This window comes from Aptenodytes patagonicus, chromosome 8 (assembly GCF_965638725.1).
Source record: "Aptenodytes patagonicus chromosome 8, bAptPat1.pri.cur, whole genome shotgun sequence".
Lineage (NCBI taxonomy): Eukaryota > Metazoa > Chordata > Aves > Sphenisciformes > Spheniscidae > Aptenodytes > Aptenodytes patagonicus.
Window position 1 is genome coordinate 3,654,183 of NC_134956.1, and position 19,886 is coordinate 3,674,068.

General features: G+C 39.6%; 1 protein-coding gene across 3 annotated transcripts in view; it reads right to left on the reverse strand.

Annotated features, from left to right (window-relative positions):
• Nucleotides 1-4,352: 4,352 nt before the first annotated feature.
• SLC6A1 (solute carrier family 6 member 1) overlaps nucleotides 4,353-19,886 on the reverse strand; it is a 63,056-nt gene continuing 47,522 nt past the window's right edge. For all 3 annotated transcript variants that reach the window (XM_076346007.1, XM_076346008.1, XM_076346009.1), the window contains exons 7-15: nucleotides 18,783-18,917; nucleotides 18,562-18,665; nucleotides 18,122-18,246; nucleotides 15,699-15,811; nucleotides 13,223-13,354; nucleotides 12,562-12,664; nucleotides 11,164-11,264; nucleotides 8,856-9,023; nucleotides 4,353-6,795 (exon numbers count right to left, since the gene is read on the reverse strand). In XM_076346007.1, coding sequence (XP_076202122.1) covers nucleotides 6,691-6,795; nucleotides 8,856-9,023; nucleotides 11,164-11,264; nucleotides 12,562-12,664; nucleotides 13,223-13,354; nucleotides 15,699-15,811; nucleotides 18,122-18,246; nucleotides 18,562-18,665; nucleotides 18,783-18,917 — 1,086 coding nt within the window. In that variant the 3' untranslated portion in view covers nucleotides 4,353-6,690. The remainder of the gene's footprint in view (nucleotides 6,796-8,855; nucleotides 9,024-11,163; nucleotides 11,265-12,561; nucleotides 12,665-13,222; nucleotides 13,355-15,698; nucleotides 15,812-18,121; nucleotides 18,247-18,561; nucleotides 18,666-18,782; nucleotides 18,918-19,886) is intronic.

Here is a 19,886-nt window from a genome sequence, read left to right on the forward strand (position 1 = left end):
TTTGATTAATTATTTTGGTCATTCATTCAGTGAAATATTTGCAGTGCAGTGCAGTGAACTGAAATGACCTAGAAATAATTCCCTAACACAACCTGACGCTCTGGCTTATATTCAGAGAGAGATTTATTGTTTTACTCATAGAAGAGCTTCATCAAAATGCTCCTCAGTCATTCTGGGGTAGCTGTTTCCATCCCTACAATACCAGCTAGCTTTATATACACAAGATAACATTTAGTGGCTTCCTGCTTCAGAATTTGAGTGTGTTGGGACAGAAATTTTGCTTGTGAAGCTGCAGAGGAGACCCATTGCCCAGAGGTACAGCCCTGGCAGCAGGAACTGCAGCTGCTTTTCAGGAATCAGCCCTGGCAACACCAGAATCTCAGGCACAACCAGGCTCTGCTGCGGTGCGCTGACGCTGAACACCCCTTGTGCTGCTCTGAGGAGGGTGCTGTTTGGGAATGGCTGGCGGGTTAAAAGCTACTGCTTTTATCTGGCGTTACTGCTCCTGCCACGGTGCCAGACCAAGCGGCTGAGCAGGGGGTCAAAGTCCTGACTGTATTGGCTGTAGTTAATTTTAACTGAGTGTGTGTGGGGATAGCTATTCATCTGCAGGGAGGATTGGGATGTAGAAGTCGCTGTATGTTTGCACATGGTAGTGCCAGTAAATGATAGTGCCAGGGATGTCTGGAAAACCTTTTTGTAGACTAAAACGAGCCTCTTTTAGATTTTTTTATGTTAAACTTGCTTAGATGTTCCCAGTTTGATCTAGAATAATTACAATGAACAGAAATTGTACTGATGTAACGTAATAGGGCAGTGACTTGTTCCCTTCAATTTTATTCCCCTTCCAGCACTAAGTGGATATGCAGTTTGGTAAAGTGTAGAGAAGACTCCAGACACAAATTTAATGTGTACATTTTGGCTATTTTTCTACTCACTGATACTTTAAAATGTTTATAAACACCTCTCAGCTACTTATCTGCAAATACATGAAAGGCAGCTATTCCAATATGACTAAAGCACCATTGCTGGCAAAACGCATTAATTTTTTATCCTTGTGACAATGCCTGATCCATCCTGTCCTTCTTTTAGGCAGTGTTGGACACATTTAGCACCATCATGTACTTATGACTCACAAATAACTCACCAGATTACTTCAGCCTGTTTGATATTCAAAAAGAATAACTGAATATTTGCCACTGATTTCAGTGTGAAACAATTTACAAACCTGGGGGGGGGGAAAAATCAGATGTTAAGTTGCAGAATAGTGTAAGTAAGTTCTCTCCCACTGATTCATAAATTTTAAAATAGGGGGCAAGTCTTGAATGAATGCACTTGTGAAGTGTGTGTGTGCACGTGTGTGCATGCATGCAACTGTATCTATCCGTGTGCACAGGGGGTGGCAGCTGGGGATTACTGGTTCCCTCTGCTGTAACCTACCTGCTGAGGGCCATGTGTGCAGCGAGCTCTTGAGCCGCGGGGCTGCTTGAGTTAATGACATGTTTTTGGTCAGAAGAATAGAACAAAACGCAACAATACAGCTCTATAGCCCTAAAAATTAATTGGATTTCTGTGAAAATAGAGGAAAATTGCTCATTGTCCAGAAATTGTCAGCAGGAAAGAGTGGCAGAATTATTGACTGGCATCAATTTGTAGAGGCAGGAATGAGAAGTGGCAATACTTACATCAGCTTCATAAGAAGACTAAGCTCTGTGGAAGGACAAATATGTTTCACTTTACCCTGTTTAATTCCCCTTTGTGCTCTGATCCTTTTTTTTTTTTTTTTACTTCATAGGAGGAAGAGAGGAAGTAAAGCATATTTAGACTGGGGGGGGGGGGGAAACGACACCAGGAAAAATTGTATATATTCAGAGAGAGATTTCTTGTTTTACCCTCCCTCCCACCCCGTTCTTATCTGTTTTATTTTAAACATCTTTCTATTCAGGCAGCGCCACTTGTCATGAAGATAATCTTGACTGCTGTTCTTCCTTGTCACCACTTTCTATCCAGGCATGTGCTGAAGGGCTGCTTAGTCTGCCTGGAGGAGAAGTAAATTACACCTGCCCTTATCACGGCCACTCCACAGTCACTGTGGCTACCAGGAGAGGATAAGGAAGAAGTAGTGAAGATAGGGGCAGTGATCAGAAGGTAGGGCAGAAGTTACCACTGTACCTTCAGGGCCATCTCTAGACACTAGAACTAACTGGCTATATATATATATATTTTTTTTTTTTTAAATAGCATGTGGCAGAGGGGTGTGTGTGTGTGTTCTGGGTTTTTTTGGGGGTAGGTTTTTGGTTTGGTGGTTGTTGTTGTTATTGTTGTCCCCTAATTTATGATCCTGAGCAGTGTGAGAAGCCGAGAAAGAAGGGGGGGGGGGTGGTGTGTAAAAAGACCCTTTAGAATATAAAGCCTGGTGCTTTCCTTCTTGCTCTGATGAATAAGCAGTGAAACTGGTTAATTTGTGGTAGTTTGGCAGATTCACAAACACTAAGGTAAGAGTAGCAGCTACAGCTAGTTGGCCGCTGCTGCAGCTCACGCTTAGCTCTGAGTTGATCAGTTCAGATTCCTGGGAAATAAGGCTTTTACATTGTTGCTTTCCTCGTCATGTCTGTCTGTGTTTGTAGGTAGCCATACATCAGCCTTCAGCCTCCTCTTCACTGGGAATCCTTCCTGAAGTGGAAGGGACCGAGATGTGAATGTCCGAATGTTTTAGTGCAACCCGCTTTTGCCGCTCCCGGCCGGGTTCAATGGCCGCTGCCAGATGTGGTTACAAGTATGGAGGGGTGTTGGCAGGCAGGAGATGCCACCCTGTGCTTACTTCCAGGCTAAGGTACGCCTGAGATCATCTGCGCCTGAATGCACAGCCATGCCTTTGGGTTATAACCCAGCCCCCCCAAGAACCAGCCAACAGTGGGAGTTGAGTAATTTTAATAGTTAATTGTAATGCTATTGTGGCCTGAGCAGAACAAACCAGAAATAATCAGGCTTAAAACAAACAAAAAACCCCCCCGAAGCAACACAGTGTTATTTTAGAATAACAGCACATGTAGCTGAACTAATACTCCTGATGAGCAGGGACACGGATTTCTCTCCGGGCATCCTGCAGTCCTGTAGGGAAGAAGTGACCTTATTTGCATTTTCCTTGTTGAATTGCTGTCGGGATTTCTGCAGCACGGCAAGAGAAAATTCCTCCAGGAGAACATGGAAATATCACAGCACTAACGCAATATCCTTCAACTAGGTTCCTTTTCCTCAGCCATCCTTTGCCCCTTGCACTGCCAGCTGGCCAGCCACCCAGCACTAGACAACGTGTCCGCTTCTCTCAGATGCAACTCTCATCCTTTTTCTTACAATGTATTGTGAAAGGAGCAGGCCATGAATACAGTACATAACGCCCATGAACTAAACATTAAAGATGGTTTAATTTTTCCTCTGTATTTCCAAAGCATTGAAGTTGCTCCTTCCCCCATTTCCAGAACAATCTGTGATCTTCCCTACATGCTCCTGCCCTTCCTCCCCAGCCGTTTTTACAAGCAGAAGAAGGAGCTGCCCTCGCCTTGTACTTGCACATTTGAGTGCCCCCTTCTAAGGTCAGCATTTTGAATTTGAAGTCTATGGTTTTAGACGCTTCTATCAGGAGCATTTTCAGTTCTAATCATGTTCTCTAAATTGCTTAGACTCTTTCCCAGCATGATGTTCTGCTCCAATTTTATAGTTAGATAATTAAATTCAGAGCATAGGAGCGCTCCGCTCCTCAGCAGTATTGCATAGACGCGGATGTAAGGCAGACTGCTGTGCAACTTGCTTGACATCTTCGCACACTTTAATGGCAGCTGATACAGAGAACAGTGGTTTTTTTGTAGAAATGTATCACCTGTCCATTTAGTATAAGGCCACTGTTTCACCAGCCCATTGGCTTCATCCTGGGATGGTACGCTCCTCTGTAATGGCTTAGGAATCAGTGACTTCGGGTGCTGCAGTTCACACCCCAAAGTATCAGCAGAAACGCACCCGAGGAATGTCTATTTTAAAATCCAGGCTTTTTTCTAGGGCTGCTCAGAGGTCCCGGTCTGCCACCTTCCTACAGGAGTATTAAAGCAGCAGGATGCCAGGTGGGGCTATTAACTGTCACCTTTTAAGCTTCCTGTATAATGGATGCACGTACCAACTAAATTATAGAAATAGCATTATGGATTAATTATACACATCACAAGTGTGATACAGCATTTTGATATTTAAAGGATATATATTTTATATATATATATATAAATATATGAAACATTTAGAACTTGCTTCACAGAAAATAACACCCATTGGTTTTGTCCAATGAAAGACTGCAAAATTCTGAATTTAATGTATAATATAACCTTTATTCTTTTTCCTCTAAACTCTTGGAAACTTACATAACAATCGTGCTTTAATTATGACACCATTTATAGACATTTAAAATGCATCTTAATTTATAAATATTTTACATTTGGTCCATAGAACAGGTTGCAATTTACTAAATAATACTGTACTCTTTTAAACAGGCTCTGTATATATTTTTGAATATGTATATATTACATATATATCTTTATATAGAGATAGATTTGCTTGGTGTTCAGATATTTCCTTATTGCAAAAAGCATATATGATCATACAATAATCTTTTTTTCAGGGCAAGTACTACAAAAAAGATACAGCTATTCACAGTTTACACACAGTAGTTCTACAACACTATTTTGTGCTATATGATACGTTTGTACAGCTTTTTGCTAAAGAGCAGGTCTGTCAAACATCTGTCATAATTGTTTACAATCAAACATTAAATACTGCATTTTTCTTATAACAACATGGGACTTGATTACATTAAACAATAAAGAGAAAGTTGGAATTTTTATCCTTAGTCTAATGAAATTCACAATTATAATGTGTATGTATCATGTATAATGTTTGCGTAGGACGTACGGTTTTCCTCTAAATCCCAAAGACTTACAGGACTTTTGCATTTCGGCTATAGCCATTTAGGATGTAGCTTAGATCTCATAATATTTTACAATTGATCTATGAATGAAACAGTTTCGAATCTACCAAACATACTCTGAGATTTTATGATGTAGTTTGAAATACATGTGTATTATATATATATATTATTTCTACAATAATGTGCTTGACATTCTGAGAATAATACCTTATTGCAAGAACATGTTTGTCACCTTCAGACAAAAACAACGAAAAACCCAACATTCACAGTTAACATGTTTTTCACGTAGTAGTTCTACATAAATTGTGCTATCTAACATTGTACGTTGCACAAAAATTTGCTGAAAAGCATGTTTCATTGCACAGTTCTGTCACAGTCATTTACAATCAAACATCAACTACTGCATTTTCCATAATCCTCTGTGTCTGTCATATAGCTGCCAAACGAGAAATACCGTACAGGGCTAACCACTGCATTTTCCACACAGGGAAGAACTTCCATGAGCTGAATGGGCTTTCTAGCTGTGTGGCAAATGCAGACTGAGCCCGAGTGGAGATTTTTTGTATTATTGAAATAGCTTTCCCTCATGCCTTCGTCACCACAAATAATATGTAAATAAAAATAAAACTGTTTTCAAAGTGCTAGCGATCCATATTTTGTAATTTGCTTATTAGAAACTGTTAAGGTCCTTTAACGGATTAAAAAGAACAGTTGTGAATTAAACCCTAACTTAGAATTACAAGGATAAGCTTCAATCTTTTAAGCCATTGTTTTGGTTTCTATTTGGTGGCAATGCAATAATAGTAGAATAATAACAGCATAATAAAAGCTCAAGCACTCTGAGCTTGAATTGCAAATACTTTGTATTTCTTTTACTCCTGGCAATCTTTAAGAGCTCTTGGATATTACTTCTCATTTTGCTAAAAAAGTTAGAAGTCATATTTTTGCCTCTAACATCTGCGATCCATGTAGTATTGATTCACAAAGATATGTTCTTTTTATAAGAAATAGTATATATATTTTTAAAGAAATTTACGATCTTGTTTGAAAATTATCCCGAAAGGCTAAGTACAGGTAGCATTTACAGCCATTCCATGCTGTATTGCCAAACAGCCATATAACTTAATTTGCACTAGGAATGTTTATAAAGGCTGTGTGTACTGTTAATTGAAGGAAGTCTCTTCCCCCTCAAATGGCCTTGACTGGAACAAATTTTAAAGGCAGACTTTTTCACTGGAAATCACTTGTTTACAAAATACTTCATTCTTTTGTACAAAACAATTCCAAACTTAATTTTACTCCTGCAGAGTCAGAAATAACAGTCTTGGGATTCAGCAGTAAGAAATACTGATAAACTACTAAAAATGAGCAGCACAAAACTTGAAATAGTCGTGCTAAAAGGTAGATTAAAAAGGTCTTGGCACATCAATTTACAAGTTCCAGGATATGCAACTATTATTGTGAAAGGATAAAAACATTAACAGTCTGTGGATTGCCAGAGAACACAAAACACTGTCAACATCTGAGCTCGCGCAACGGTTGGATCATACCCATGGCGATTCCCTTATAGTGGAGATGACCTTTTTTCTTTTTTTCTTTTTTTTTTTTTTTTTTTGCCACTAGAGGTAGGTAATTATATTCTCAGACATAAATTTGTGGTCATATTCAACCATATTTTTTGTTTTTCTGAAGCAGTATTGGTACTTTTACAATACAGAAGTTTAGATGTAGGCTTCTTTGTTTGCAGAGTTGCTCTGTTGGGCCTGGTCTGGCCCGTTTTCAGGATGAGTGATGTCTTCACTTGGCTGAATCATTACTTGGATGCGCTGTTTAAAGAACAGCAATAAATGTGAGGCAGTCAAAAAACTGTTTCTAAGCTTACTTTTTGTTCTTTTTAAAGGCAATCCTAAACACTTCTGTCTAGGCATTAGAGCTAAAATGAAAAATGCTGTTTATCTCCCAAGGGACCAAATAGGCAGTAAATCGCGTACACTAAAACCAGTTTTAGCTGTGTTCTGAACATGACAGTAGGAGTTGAAAGACCACATGCAAAATGGTAGGTGCCACCAGGCACTAACAACTGAGCATGCCTGGGGAAAAGAAATGAGGAGAGACTGCAGCGTGGGGCAGGGGAGGAGGGACTCGGCTGCGAGCCCACAGGTCTAGCATAGAGGCTGCAAGTCTGCAGTGGGCAGCAGGGACTCAAACCTGGATCTCAGATGTGATGGTGACCCTCCCCGGGGAGCGGAAGGGACTAGAGAGTATCGGCTGCAGCTTCTGGGAGTTCCTACCTCCAAGGATACAACAGGTAAAGTAGACTTGTATTTAAGATTGTTTTATTTCTATTCTGTCTTTCCTAGTCCTTTTGTGTTCTCCTTTCATGAAGGAGAACTATCTGCCTAGCTCACATTCGTGTCGAGAAAGAGAGCCCAGTTTTGATCCTCAAAGCCTGTGAGTGGTGCAGGCTCCTCCTATTATCTAATGATCATTTGTCAATGCTTTCAAAAACGAGACCTTAATCCACAGCAAGGCTGAGATGACGAACATTTACTGTGGTCTTATACAGCTCTGCCCAAGAAGCAGCTACATTTTAGAGCAACGATTCTCCATTTGCACATAAACGTTTCCATAAGACCAAGGGAAAGATATTCAAAATGTAGGAGCTAAGAACAAGCAGGGGGAAAAAAAAACCCAGAAATTTTTTTGGTAGACTTCTTTGAAGCCTCACCGAGTCTTTTAAAATTTGCTGAAGACAAAGATTTGGATCAAGATCTGAGCAATTCATGAGGCATTACTCGTCAGTTCTGCTTAAGATCATCTGTCCCTTTGCAAGGATGGCTCTGTCGGTTGATTCTAGAATATTCCAGAAATTCTGACAAATTCATTTTGACAATCTTTGGTTCCCACAATCATAGAGGACAGAGATGCGTGTTTCAATACTTGTGCTGAAGAAGTGTCTCTTATGCACCGAATGAGATTATTGGCTGGAGAGGGAAAACTGAGGATGCACCCAGATTAAAAGAAAATAAGTATGGCAATTGTACGTGATTTCTAAACAGTGTACTGGCCAATAACCTTATTAACATTTCACACTCCTTTAGCAGCATTTCTCCGAGGACCTTAAAATGGATTTAAGCCCTACAACGCCTCTCTCACATGGGGAGTGTCATCTCCTTTTAACAAATGGAATAAGGAATCGGGGAGAGGCTAAGAGCACAGTGCAATGAGAAAAAGGCCTCCACATTCTTCATGAAGTAACTGTTCATAGAAATCCCTTAAATAAAGACTAAAGGGAAGTGCAGCATAATCATAAAATATGCTCCTAAGATTTTACATGTACTTTCTCTCAGCTGCAGCAGAACAAGGCAGCCGTTGTAACTTAGAACACGTAACGCACAACAGGAGCTCAAATCTGATCACATTGCAGGGAGATGCTAAATAGGGTCACTGTGAGCAGACTCATGGAAACCAAGAGTTACGTGGGTTTAGTCCTAACAGTTTGATTCCAATTCCTTAGAGCATCACCTGCCTTGATACATGACAGTATGTCTTGCATTAATAAGGACAAATTTACATGTTTTGTAAACTGCTACTTTGCTTTCTAGGTGTAAGGAGCTGGGATGCAAAGTGTCTGGAACTGTCGAAGTCCAGAGATAAGTACCACATTTAATGTGGTGAATTATGTTTAACAACAGATGGTACAGACACTGTCTTGTCTTTTGTTTGTTTGGTACTTGTTTTTATGTTCTTCAGCTCAATGCAAAATAACTGGGCTAAGCAAGTGAGGTCACAGGAAAGATAGAGTAGAAAATCTTTTTCTATCTTTTATCAGCGTGCACAGGTCTCACAAGATGAAATAATGCAGTCGGGAAAAAGAGAGACTTACCTGTTTTAAGGAGCCTTTCAGGGTTAGAAACATATATGCCATATAGCCTGGTATCAGCACCATGGAAGACAAAGCCATGAACCAGCCAACCCCTTGGCCCCATTTTGGGAAAACGTAACTTCCCATTGTGAGAGGAGTCATTTGGACAGCACTGAAGATAAATACTCCCTGAAAAATACAGCGGAAAAGAAGATTTGGATGAGATTTCCAGCGTGTTCTGTGTTCAAGAGTTTTTCTGGATTGACTGGGACCTCAATGAGCCTGCCTTCACATCCAGGCAAGGAGAAAAGGGTTCCTTTGGTCCCTTGTGATGGCCGCCAGGCACTAGCTTGTAGATGGGCCCTGCAGGTCAGTCTTCCAGATGGAGGTTGCAGAAAACAGGCAAATGTCAGCCCACTGCACTGACCGATTCCCTGCTAGCTTAATCTCTAGTGTGGGAATGTGTAAATAACTGAACTGTAAATTCTGCAATTGTGAAGCTGTTTGTTTGTTTCCACTAAATTTCTTATTGGAATAATAGTATCAGTACAGCTCTACTGTACTGGTCAGCAACAGGCTCCTAGAGGCTCTGAATAAGAAATGTTCTTTAAAGCCTGGCTCTGCACTGACCTCTCTAATATTGCCACCTAAGAGAGCTTTGGCCAGAGGCTTTGATATTGTTCAGATCCTCTGAACAAACGCATAATGGAAAATGAGGGCAGTCAAGAATGGAACCTGCAGTTCAGTAAGTGGCTACAGATTTGTCTCTGTAACAGAACTTATCTTAGGAAATTAAAAAACCACTTTGAGTTGTTCAATAACAAGAGATGAGGAGATAGTTTCCCCAAGAAGCCTCTTACCAAAATTAATCTTAATGTTTCAAGTTAACACTATATTTTCACATACATAACCTGCATCTCGCATTATCCAGGTATGCTGGTACGGGGAATCCACTGATACTAGTAGAGTCCTCAGATAACCTGCACAAAATCAGAGGGAAGGGGGCTACTGGTAAAGATGGGGGTCCTGGAGAATAATATCTGCATACACATGTATACTGCACCATTGATCAGCAGCACTTGTGGGTTGCTTTTGTGTTGTTTTCAAACAGGTGACCTGCAAACATGGTATTTTTTCCTTCAAGTTCCCAAGGAAGACTTCTACCCTGGCCTGTTTCAAATGTCTAAAGCAGCCTGCATCAGGGAAACCTGCTAAACTGAACCAGCAAAAAGGAAGCTCATTCTGATCCCAGGTTCAGGCCTTGTGCAGAACATATTCCCAGAGAGGAGAACGTGGAGTGGCAGATTTTATTAGCACATCATCACCACCTGTGGACTTGCACTGGACAACAAATTCTGCTGAAGACTTTACAAGGAAGGAGAAATCTGGTAAGTTTTACATACAATGTTGGTCATCTTCCTACTATACCACTAAAACAAACAAAATGCATTTTTTATTCCTTCCTGAACACTTGTTTTCAGAAAAACGAAGGCTGCCTTCATCTGGGTAGAGATGAATCAAGGAACCCTCAATATAAACACATTTCCTCTCTTTAGTGGTCTGTCTTTGCTTTTCTATGGCCTTGGGCTACCTGTATGGGAATATCAAAGAAATATCAGTAAGCGAGAAGTATTGTGTCATGTGTAATAGCGTCTGCTTGATTACAGTTTTTTATATTGCATCTGGATTGCCTACATTATGTGCAGTAAATTTACATTTCTTTGCTTATTATTTCAAAATGTACTGTACGGGCTTAACTGGATAAAGTTTAGAATCGAAAAGACTGTACTGTGGTTTCCAGTGCACGAAACCCTTGCAAGGTTTGCCAGAAAAAATAGTAGCACTGCAGTATAAACTGGGTAATGTATTCCACAGAATCCCATGAGAGAAGAGTATCAGTTTATAATACTAGTCTGTTACCAGAATAGTGCCTGTGAAGGAATTCAGTTTACAAAATGTGGGCATTTTTGTGTATATGGAAAATTTAAACTTTAGGCAGATTGCTAAACTTTATCTAAGAATACAAGAAATGGTCAAAATTTGTTTCTTACAGTTTTCTATCTCTGCCAAGTCAAACTCTTGACTAGTTACCATTTCCAGAGGACTAATACAAATCTTGAAATTGTGCAAGGCCTCTTTTCTTAGGGTACAGGCTTCCTCTAATGACACTGGTTTTTGCCTATTGCCTTCAATGGAATTGCTCAAATCCTTAAAAAAGGAATGAGGTCAGAGTTAATATGAACCTGTGGGGGTGGAAATGGCAATGCTGTAGTATACAGTCCACCTCATTTACATCCTTTGAATCATATAATAAAAGTTTGTTCCTTACTGCCACAATGATGGGAGTGAAAAATGACCAGCAGAGTTTCCACCAGATGCAGGGTCTGTATCCCACCATCTCTTGGATGTTGTCATAAAATCTATTAACACCTAAATACAGAAACAAGAAACAGTATAGAAACATATCAGATAATTGATGCAATTGAAAGCTCAGTGGTTTTGAGAGACACTGTCATAAATGATGAGGTATATTTGGAAGCTCTATACAGACCCCAACATAACTTTTCACCTATCTGAATGGGAAAGAAATGTGGAAACTCAGAAGCAGCAAGAATCATTTGTTCTCATTCTTCCACATCATAATTAATTAATTATTAGCGACCAGCAAACTTATTCCCATGCAAAGGCTGAGTAAGTCTGTACATATGAAGGTCAGATGCAATAAATGCCCTTGGTTAATTTCAACTCTAAGTCTTATTAGAACGAAAGATTTAGAATTATATTTTACAAATTAAATTTAAAAAAAAAAATCCATCCTAATGTTAACCAGCGTCACTCTGTGTGGATATATGCACACCATATACATGCAGAACTGCATATGAAATCAAAGAGTAGCCCTTCTGCTGCTGCTGTTACCTACCAGCACTCCATCATCTTCTAAAAGGTATGTCTATCATATTATTTATAACTTCATATTTGATTTCTTCATTATTTAGCTGGTGTATTTTTCCATTCGCATTTGCTGGATTCATATGCAGTATCCCTCCCCTATAAAATGCTGTTCCATCCTCTTAAGCCCATTAAAAGACAGCAGAAAGACTCCAGTTATCTAGCTGTGAATCAGTTTTGTAATGTAAGCTGAAGTGCCTTAGTAATCATGAGAGTAGGTCCTTGGACTAGCTAACACAGAACTAAGGTCAAATGCACAAATACTCTGGCAAGAATATGATACATATTCATTAATCTTTATACCCAGAGCTTGTCAGTCCAGACTTCTGGATATTTTAGGGCAATTATGCAAGATACAACTGACCAAGAAGCCTGGCTCTCACTGCAAGATCCTAGAGTGACAGAGTCACTTCTGGAAATGAAACATTATGAAGTCCAAAAGACCTAAGTCATTATGTTGAGAACAACAGTTCCTAACACCTCTGAAGATCCAGGCTTTCCAAGGAAGGGGGACAGGAAAAAAGAGGGAGATGTCACCTATTTAGTATTCCTGAAACACTGAGCATCTAATGACTTCCAGGCTTACACATAGGGTGTTTTAAAGAGGCAGAAGTACCTTCCACAAGCCAACTTTGAGTCCTCAGTGGAATTATATGCATATAAAACAAGGCCAATTTCAGTTCCACCCTCAGCATGTGCACACACAAAAGAACGAATCAGTAGATGAAGTATCCTTATGATGTGCAAAACATGGAAAAAATAAAAACATATCGTTTACCGTAGCACCAGGATATCGAGATGCACTCAAAGAATACAAGGAACAAGAGACTCATTCCACTGGCAGAGTAGTAGTCAAAAAGCTTAAACACATAGATACCACCCTAAAACATACAAGAAGGAAGTGTTAAAATAAATAGTAAGGACTCCAATTTCAAGATGGATTAAAATGCAAGCTACAAACTAACAGTGGCGAATAGGCGTAAATTAATTAAAGTTAACAGGTTAAAGTCTTATAATGGTCGAGGTCAATACTGACAAAAATTAGATTACTGCTAGAATTCAGTTAACTGGTTTGATTTCACTTTACTTCAATTTACTTTGTTCAATAATTCAATCATTTCCTTGAAATAGTTTGCAATCTAGTGGATCACAGGAAGCAATGGAGAACACCCCTAGCTACCACTTCTTGGACTGTAAGACAGATTGTAGAGGTGTGTATTTTCTTGTCACCTGAACCATGAAGTAGGCCTCACTGCATCCACGGACTACAGGCATTTTACACTTATAAGTTAATGTTTGCTGCCAGAAGTCTTTAGATAGTGTCGATGATAGATCCCTGCCACTTCAATGGTTTGCAATGATTCCTGGTTGGGGCAGGGGAAGGGGGAAATGAAACAGATGCTGTCAGACATAAGATCACATTCTTCTGCAGAACATACCTGAGTAATATTGGACAGCCCTATCAGATAGGAAACAATGCATACAACAGCAATGAAGATTTCCCTTCGATTGCGCAGTAACTTCGGAAATTCATCCACCAAAGCTGTTATGAATCCTTCCACAGTGCAGAACTGCAAGTAAAGTTAGAAATAAAATACAATGCAATGCACTACAACAGCAAGATTACATTTAGGGGAGGAGTTTTCAATACTACTCATTACTGGCCTAAGGCTGCATCCATTAAATGATAAATGAAAATTCCACTTCAGTGGAAGCAGTGCTTCTGAATATCCTCGTTTCTGTCTAAACAGATTTGTGCAAAAAGATTTCCAGCTAGAAAAACACTCAAAATTCCAGATTGTGAACTATAGCCTGTGCTTTATGAAGATAAAGTGCTCTTTCTTGTGATAGAAGACAATACACCTACAGTTGAAGGCTTTGGCTCCTAGATCCTTCAAAAACTTACACTTCTTCCTGTGATTTACTCACATACATGAAAGTCAACAGAGACAAAAAGTGTAATCACATCGGTGCTTCAGAGTGAAGCTTAAGGACACAAGATTGATTCTCATATGTTATAAATCAAATACTTTTTGTACCCCCAGAAAAGTCAATGCAATGGTAAGATTTTTGCTGAGGATGTGGTCTTCCAAATGGAAAGCATGGTCATACTTCAGATTTTTACTCTATGTTTATATTCAAAATCAATGTTGTCATTACGATGGCTGAAATAATGAAAAACAGAAGGTATGTAAATTTTTATTGATTTCCAGCAGTGCAATCAGAATTCAACCAACAGTTATAGTTCCTACAAATTATAGCATATGAAATGTTTCACTGATAGACAGAAAATGAAGAAAGCATGACAGCCTGTAGATATATATTCTTTTTAATAATATTAGACTACCTTCCTCAGCTGTTAGTTGCCTAGAGACAAGTTCTTTCAAGAATATTTTTGACCCAATTAATTTCACAGTAGTTTCCCCCCAGATTGAGCAATAGGTTTTAAAGTCAAGCCTGAAGCTTACTGAAAAACAAAGAAATAGAAAACATACATTTTCAGCTTCTTTTCATGTTGCAGGATGAAATGCCCTCTTGGTCTTTTTGTATTTGGGTTCACAGGCTGAAGTCAACTTGGATTTATAGAAAATGATGGATTTTCTCTACTGAAAGACTAGTACAGTACTAAGCTAGTAATTCTCATATTTCTTTACGTGCTATGAAGACTGTGCTAATGACGGTAAGGTGCTGGTTTGACAACTGCAACTGATTGGGAGTAAACACATCTGCCTATGATCGGTCACATACAAATGACCAAACATTTCAGCAGGCAGAAGGGACTTCCCTGACAAAGTCCTCAAAGTATGCTTTGCAAAGTAAGGCAGCACATTAGTGCTTACAATAGAGTTGCTATCTGTATTAAAATTATTACTGATTAATGAATGCTTTTGTTGGACAGTCCTTTCTAGCATGTAAAGTGCTTTTTCCTGTTCTGTGTGCTTTTTTGTTTGTTTTGCAATAAACATTTTTTAATGATTGCATGACAATTATTTCATTATTTAATTATTTAACCTAGCCAGTAACTGGAGAGTATCTTATTTGGATTTGCAAACCCTCTAGTTGTGCCTTTCCATTAATTTCCAGTTGTCAGATACCATCTCTAACTCTTAGCTAAGGCCTGAACCAATAAAATCTTGATCCTTACCATTGGGAAGTGATTTCAGAACACGCTAAGACGCAGAACGTCCTCAGTAATGAGCCTACTGCCTCCTGAATTTGCTCCTGACATTCATATGCTTAAAATGAAATGTGCGCTGCATCTTTTTGCTCCACTTGGTAAGTTCTGAAGTCACCTTTCAGAAATATTTGTGGCATCTAAACCTTGTAAAGCATACCTCAGTGTCTTCTGACACTGAGAAAAAAGAAATGTTTTGTGCTGAGGGTGGTGAAACACTGGCACAGGTTGCCCAGAGAGGTGGTGGATGCCCCATCCCTGGAAACATTCCAGGTCAGGTTGGACGGGGCTCTGAGCGACCTGATCTAGTGGAAGATGGCCCTGCCCACGGCAGGGGGGTTGGACTAGGTGACCTTTAGAGGTCCCTTCCAACCCAAGCTATTCTATGAGTCTATGATTCTACATTGATGAACATTGCAAAGGTATTTTTAATATTGTGATTGAATGGTTAAGATTTCAAAGAAAGTTCCTTTTGTCTGCAGAATAAATTTTCTGCACACTTTGTATATGCTTCCAACAGTTCATGAAAAAGTGAAAGTGTCTTAGTATCAGTTTTTGACTATCCCAGGCTCCTTGAACCTCTTAGTCTTTCCTCTCCGTAGTACCTCCTATTATTTATCTGATTATTCCATTCTGCACCACTAATAGCTGGCAGTGCAGAATGCACAGAGGCGCGCCAACCTCGTACCATACAGTTGCAGAAAACTTGTCTTCATTACTAATTTTTACACCAGTTTTACCTGACTGTCAATTCCGAGCATAAGCAACATGGAGAAGAACAGTATTGCCCACAAAGGAGAAATTGGTAACTGTGTCACTGCTTCTGGATAAGCTAGAAATGCCAGTCCAGGGCCTGGTAGGAGAAACAGGAGAGAAAATGTCAATGTGATTGATTGGGTGTTGTGATTATTTGCTCCTGATGATGCATAGGTTTTAGGTTTATTCGAATGACTCAGCCATGGATGCAGTATCTGACCAGGGATTTCAGCTTAATCAGTGTTCAACTGACCAAGAAGTCAGTGCATGTATCTTGCTTTTAAAATGAACCAACCAAAACAAACAAACAAACAAACCCAAAAAACTCCCAAACCAACCAAGCAAAATAGTAGATGCAGTTCAGAAGCTGCTCCTGAGAGACAGCTTTGTATAGCAAAGACAGGGAATGTTATCCTTGGCTAGGATTACATCTTCAGGTACTGATCAGCTTTCTCTCCCTCTCAAGTAGTTATTGATAGCTGTAATCTTCTGCTTTCCACCAAGTAGTTCAGAAGAGAAACAAAGACGGCTCAGAAACGGAGAAGATTTACTTTCCAGCATTTACAGTATTCCCATTGGCTAGTCCATTCTATTAATTATCTTAAAATACACATTTTAATAAACTATGTAGTTGTAAGCAGGCAAACCTTTTCATTTGTGTTCCTACTAACTGCTGACGGGGGCATAGTGGTGGAAGGGGAATATAAATTCTTATTAAAAAAGAAGGAGCTCTTTTTGTTGTCATAGGATAGCTGGAAACCAGCTGATGTCAGGTTAAGAGGGAAACCTGTAGCAAACTAAATAATCACAGAAATAAAATTAGTGTGCCTCACCTAAGGGGGTATCTGATTTTTCAGTTTTCATTAAAAGTAAGTCTGCCTGTGACAATTGGTTGGACATAATAGCTTTCAAAACAGTGAAGCAAGGATTGGCATTAGACTCTTGAACTGTCAAAGTAAATGCAATGCAGATTTTGAAACAATTATTTGCTAGCAGCAGCAGCAATGATTGGAATGCCTTCCAAATGGCCGTAGTAAAAGCAAAATAAACTATAGATAAATATGTTCTTAATTTTACTCTGTTACACATTCCACCAAAATGCAGCTACAGCTTTTAATAATATTGTTTGTTTTACAAAGCTGTATAAAAGATCACAAAACAGCATGTCTCATGGTGCTAAAATAAAGCATCAGTTTCTGAGCTTGCTAGGAGAAATAGAAGCCTTAATTAAAAGGTCAAAATTCCAAATATCCTTTGCAATTACTGGCCACAGGAGGTCATGTGCATCTTTGAAAAGTCTGTTATCTTAGGTACCTTAAAATGTGTTTAGGAGCTTAATATGATATAAAAATATTGTTTTGTTTGCAGGTGTAGTCTTCATATAGTTACATCTGTACCAAATACATAAATCAAAGCAGCTTATTTCACACACCACTGACTTTCCAGAGCATTTTTTGACAACAGTGTATGCCATCATAATTTTTTTGCTAATTTCTTTTTATGTGTAGTTTATGGAAGATTATTTTTAGGGCTTAAATTCTCTGCTTTTCTAACTGAGGGAATATTTCATCAATGGGAAATGTTTGCTAGTATAATAAGACATATTTTGTCCACCAGCGACTTCCAACCAAGCTTTCAGTTATCAGATCCCTCCCTGTGGCCAGAACTGCTAAATTATTATCTGGTACACCAGCTGGGTTAGGGCAACCATCTGCTCTGCTACTTTAAGGTTTTTCATCTGGAAGAAAGACAAGGAATTGCAAAGAATAGCAGAATCCTTCCATGGACACCTTACTGCCCTAAGTAAAATGACTTTCGTAATAAAGGGTCCCATAAAATTGGCTGATAGCTGTAGGTCTGAACAGGTGAGAAACGGATCTGCCTCAAAGGGCTTAACCTCAAGAAACAGTGAAAGGATTTAAAAACCTAATTGAATTTGAGAATATAGGCTCCAAAAACATAATGACCGTCAGTGCTCCTTTCAGTTTGCTTTTAAGAATTTCGGTAGGAAGAGGCTCATAATCTGACGTCACAGCTAAGCACTGAAGCAGCAAACTGTGCTGCCACCTCTTGTAAATGCATTCCCTGTAAGTTGTATTCATTAGTATTCATTGCATCAGCCCAAGATGAGTCTCTGGCTGACCACTCTCCACACCAAAGGTTTGAGAGCACTAGGCAGGCGGGCAGACAGTCTGCTCGACATGAAATGATTTTGCTGGTGCTGCCTTGAGAGCCTTGAAACAATCCTCTCCCTTTTGCGATCAGTAAGGGCGACTGAAATGACAGGGGGCTGAGGAGTGTTTTGAGGGAGGGATTTTGAACAATTACATGAAGCAGTTGGATACGACATACAAACAAAAAAATAACTGATGCCACTGAACAACTTGGAGAAAAATATATTGGATACCTGATGCTGCAACATCTGCAATAGGCCTCTTTGTGACATTAGCCATGAATCCAACAATGGAGAAGATGACAAAGCCAGCAAACATGCTTGTGCATGAGTTTATGCAGCACACTATGATGGAGTCCCTGAAATAAAGGTAAGGTGCATTAAGCAGCAGGTAAAGCAATGCTACTGTTCATCAGTATATTACCCTTTTTTCCTGTGAAAAGACTGAATGATTTAGGATTTCACAGTTTGGGTTCCATTTCACGCTGGACAAGTCATACTGTCTCTCCCATGAGTGTAATGCAGTTATACATCTCATTGCTAGTTAGATATAACATTCAATATTCCGATCCGAGACCACATCTTATGTCAATGATACAGTACACAGAAAGACAGAATCCAGCTCCAGCTGAGACAGGAAAGTGCCATTGTAATATGTGCAGTCATCTGCTTACCTGTAAACATTATTGTGGAAAGGGTTGTAACTTCCAAGGGCAATCAGTGAACCAAGACCCAAACCATAGGAGAAGAAAATCTGTGTGGCAGCATCCAGCCAAACCTGATTGCAGGAAATAATTTTTTTAAAAATCTGTTTCTGCACTTGAGGAGCAGGTCATATGTCTGAAACGTGAACAGTTAGTAGTGAAACTTTTGTTTACAAGGATTGAATATTTACCTCAGAGTCTGAAAGCTTACTGAAGTTGGGAGTTATATAGAATAAAATGCCTTCCTTTGCTCCAGGCAGTGTTACACCACGGAAGAACAAGATAAGCAGCATAACATAGGGATAAGTAGCAGAGAAATATACCACCTGATGTGAAGAAACAAGACATCGTAAGTGTGGAAGGAAGAATGATCTGTGCTTGTTAACACTTCAGAAAATATCTGCTCCCTAAAAGTACTGTAGCAGCAACTGAGGCTGACTTTTCAAATTGAAGCATTTATCAATGGAAAACCTTGGTGAGGAAAGGGGAGTGCCTACTGCCGAATTCCCTAAACACCATGTCTACAAGGCAGGTGGCTGTTGCTGACCTTCCTGAAGGTGGAATTTAGTGGACTGGGATATTTTTGCACAAGGGGCTCAGGCTTTTCTTATTTTGTATTCAGCAGGGGGAGCTCCCTAAAGCACAAGGTTCTAGTACTCCTATCCTGCTTGTAGAACAACATCTGTTAGATTAGCATCCTGCTCTCAGGCAGCTGCTTTTGTATTTTTAAGACTCTCCCCTCACCTATGTCATAATTGCCCTACAGGATCCTACTCTCTTGCCTCTTCAAAAGCCTTATAAAAAAGACACTATGAAGTCAGACTCCAAAGAAAGAGTCAGCCCTTTTTTGCCACCTTCTTTGCAGACAGGAGAAATGAAATGGTTTGGTCTGAGCTCAACTAGGCCATGTTCAACATGCAGCTTGAAGTGGGTCACAGTTACAACTATCTTGTCAGAAGTTAACAATTCATTCTTTCAGTGTGAAAAAATCCTAGTCCTCTACACCGGGCCTGAGGTCTTATCACCCAAGCCTTCAGTTGCCACCAGGCCCCACGGCTGTGGCTTTTCATTTCCTTAAGATTTCTTCCTGCCATTTTGGGGAAAGGGAGAGGAAATGTCAGATGCTGTTGGCCTTTCATTCCTGGAGAAAGGTCTGTCGATAATATACTTTCCTTTAATTCATTAGTAAATTCTATTTTGCACTCAGAAACCAGCCAGACTCCAAGCAGCACAGCATGCAAGCATGCCCGTGGTAAGAACCACCTATGGCTCTCATTTAGCATAAGGAAAGGACG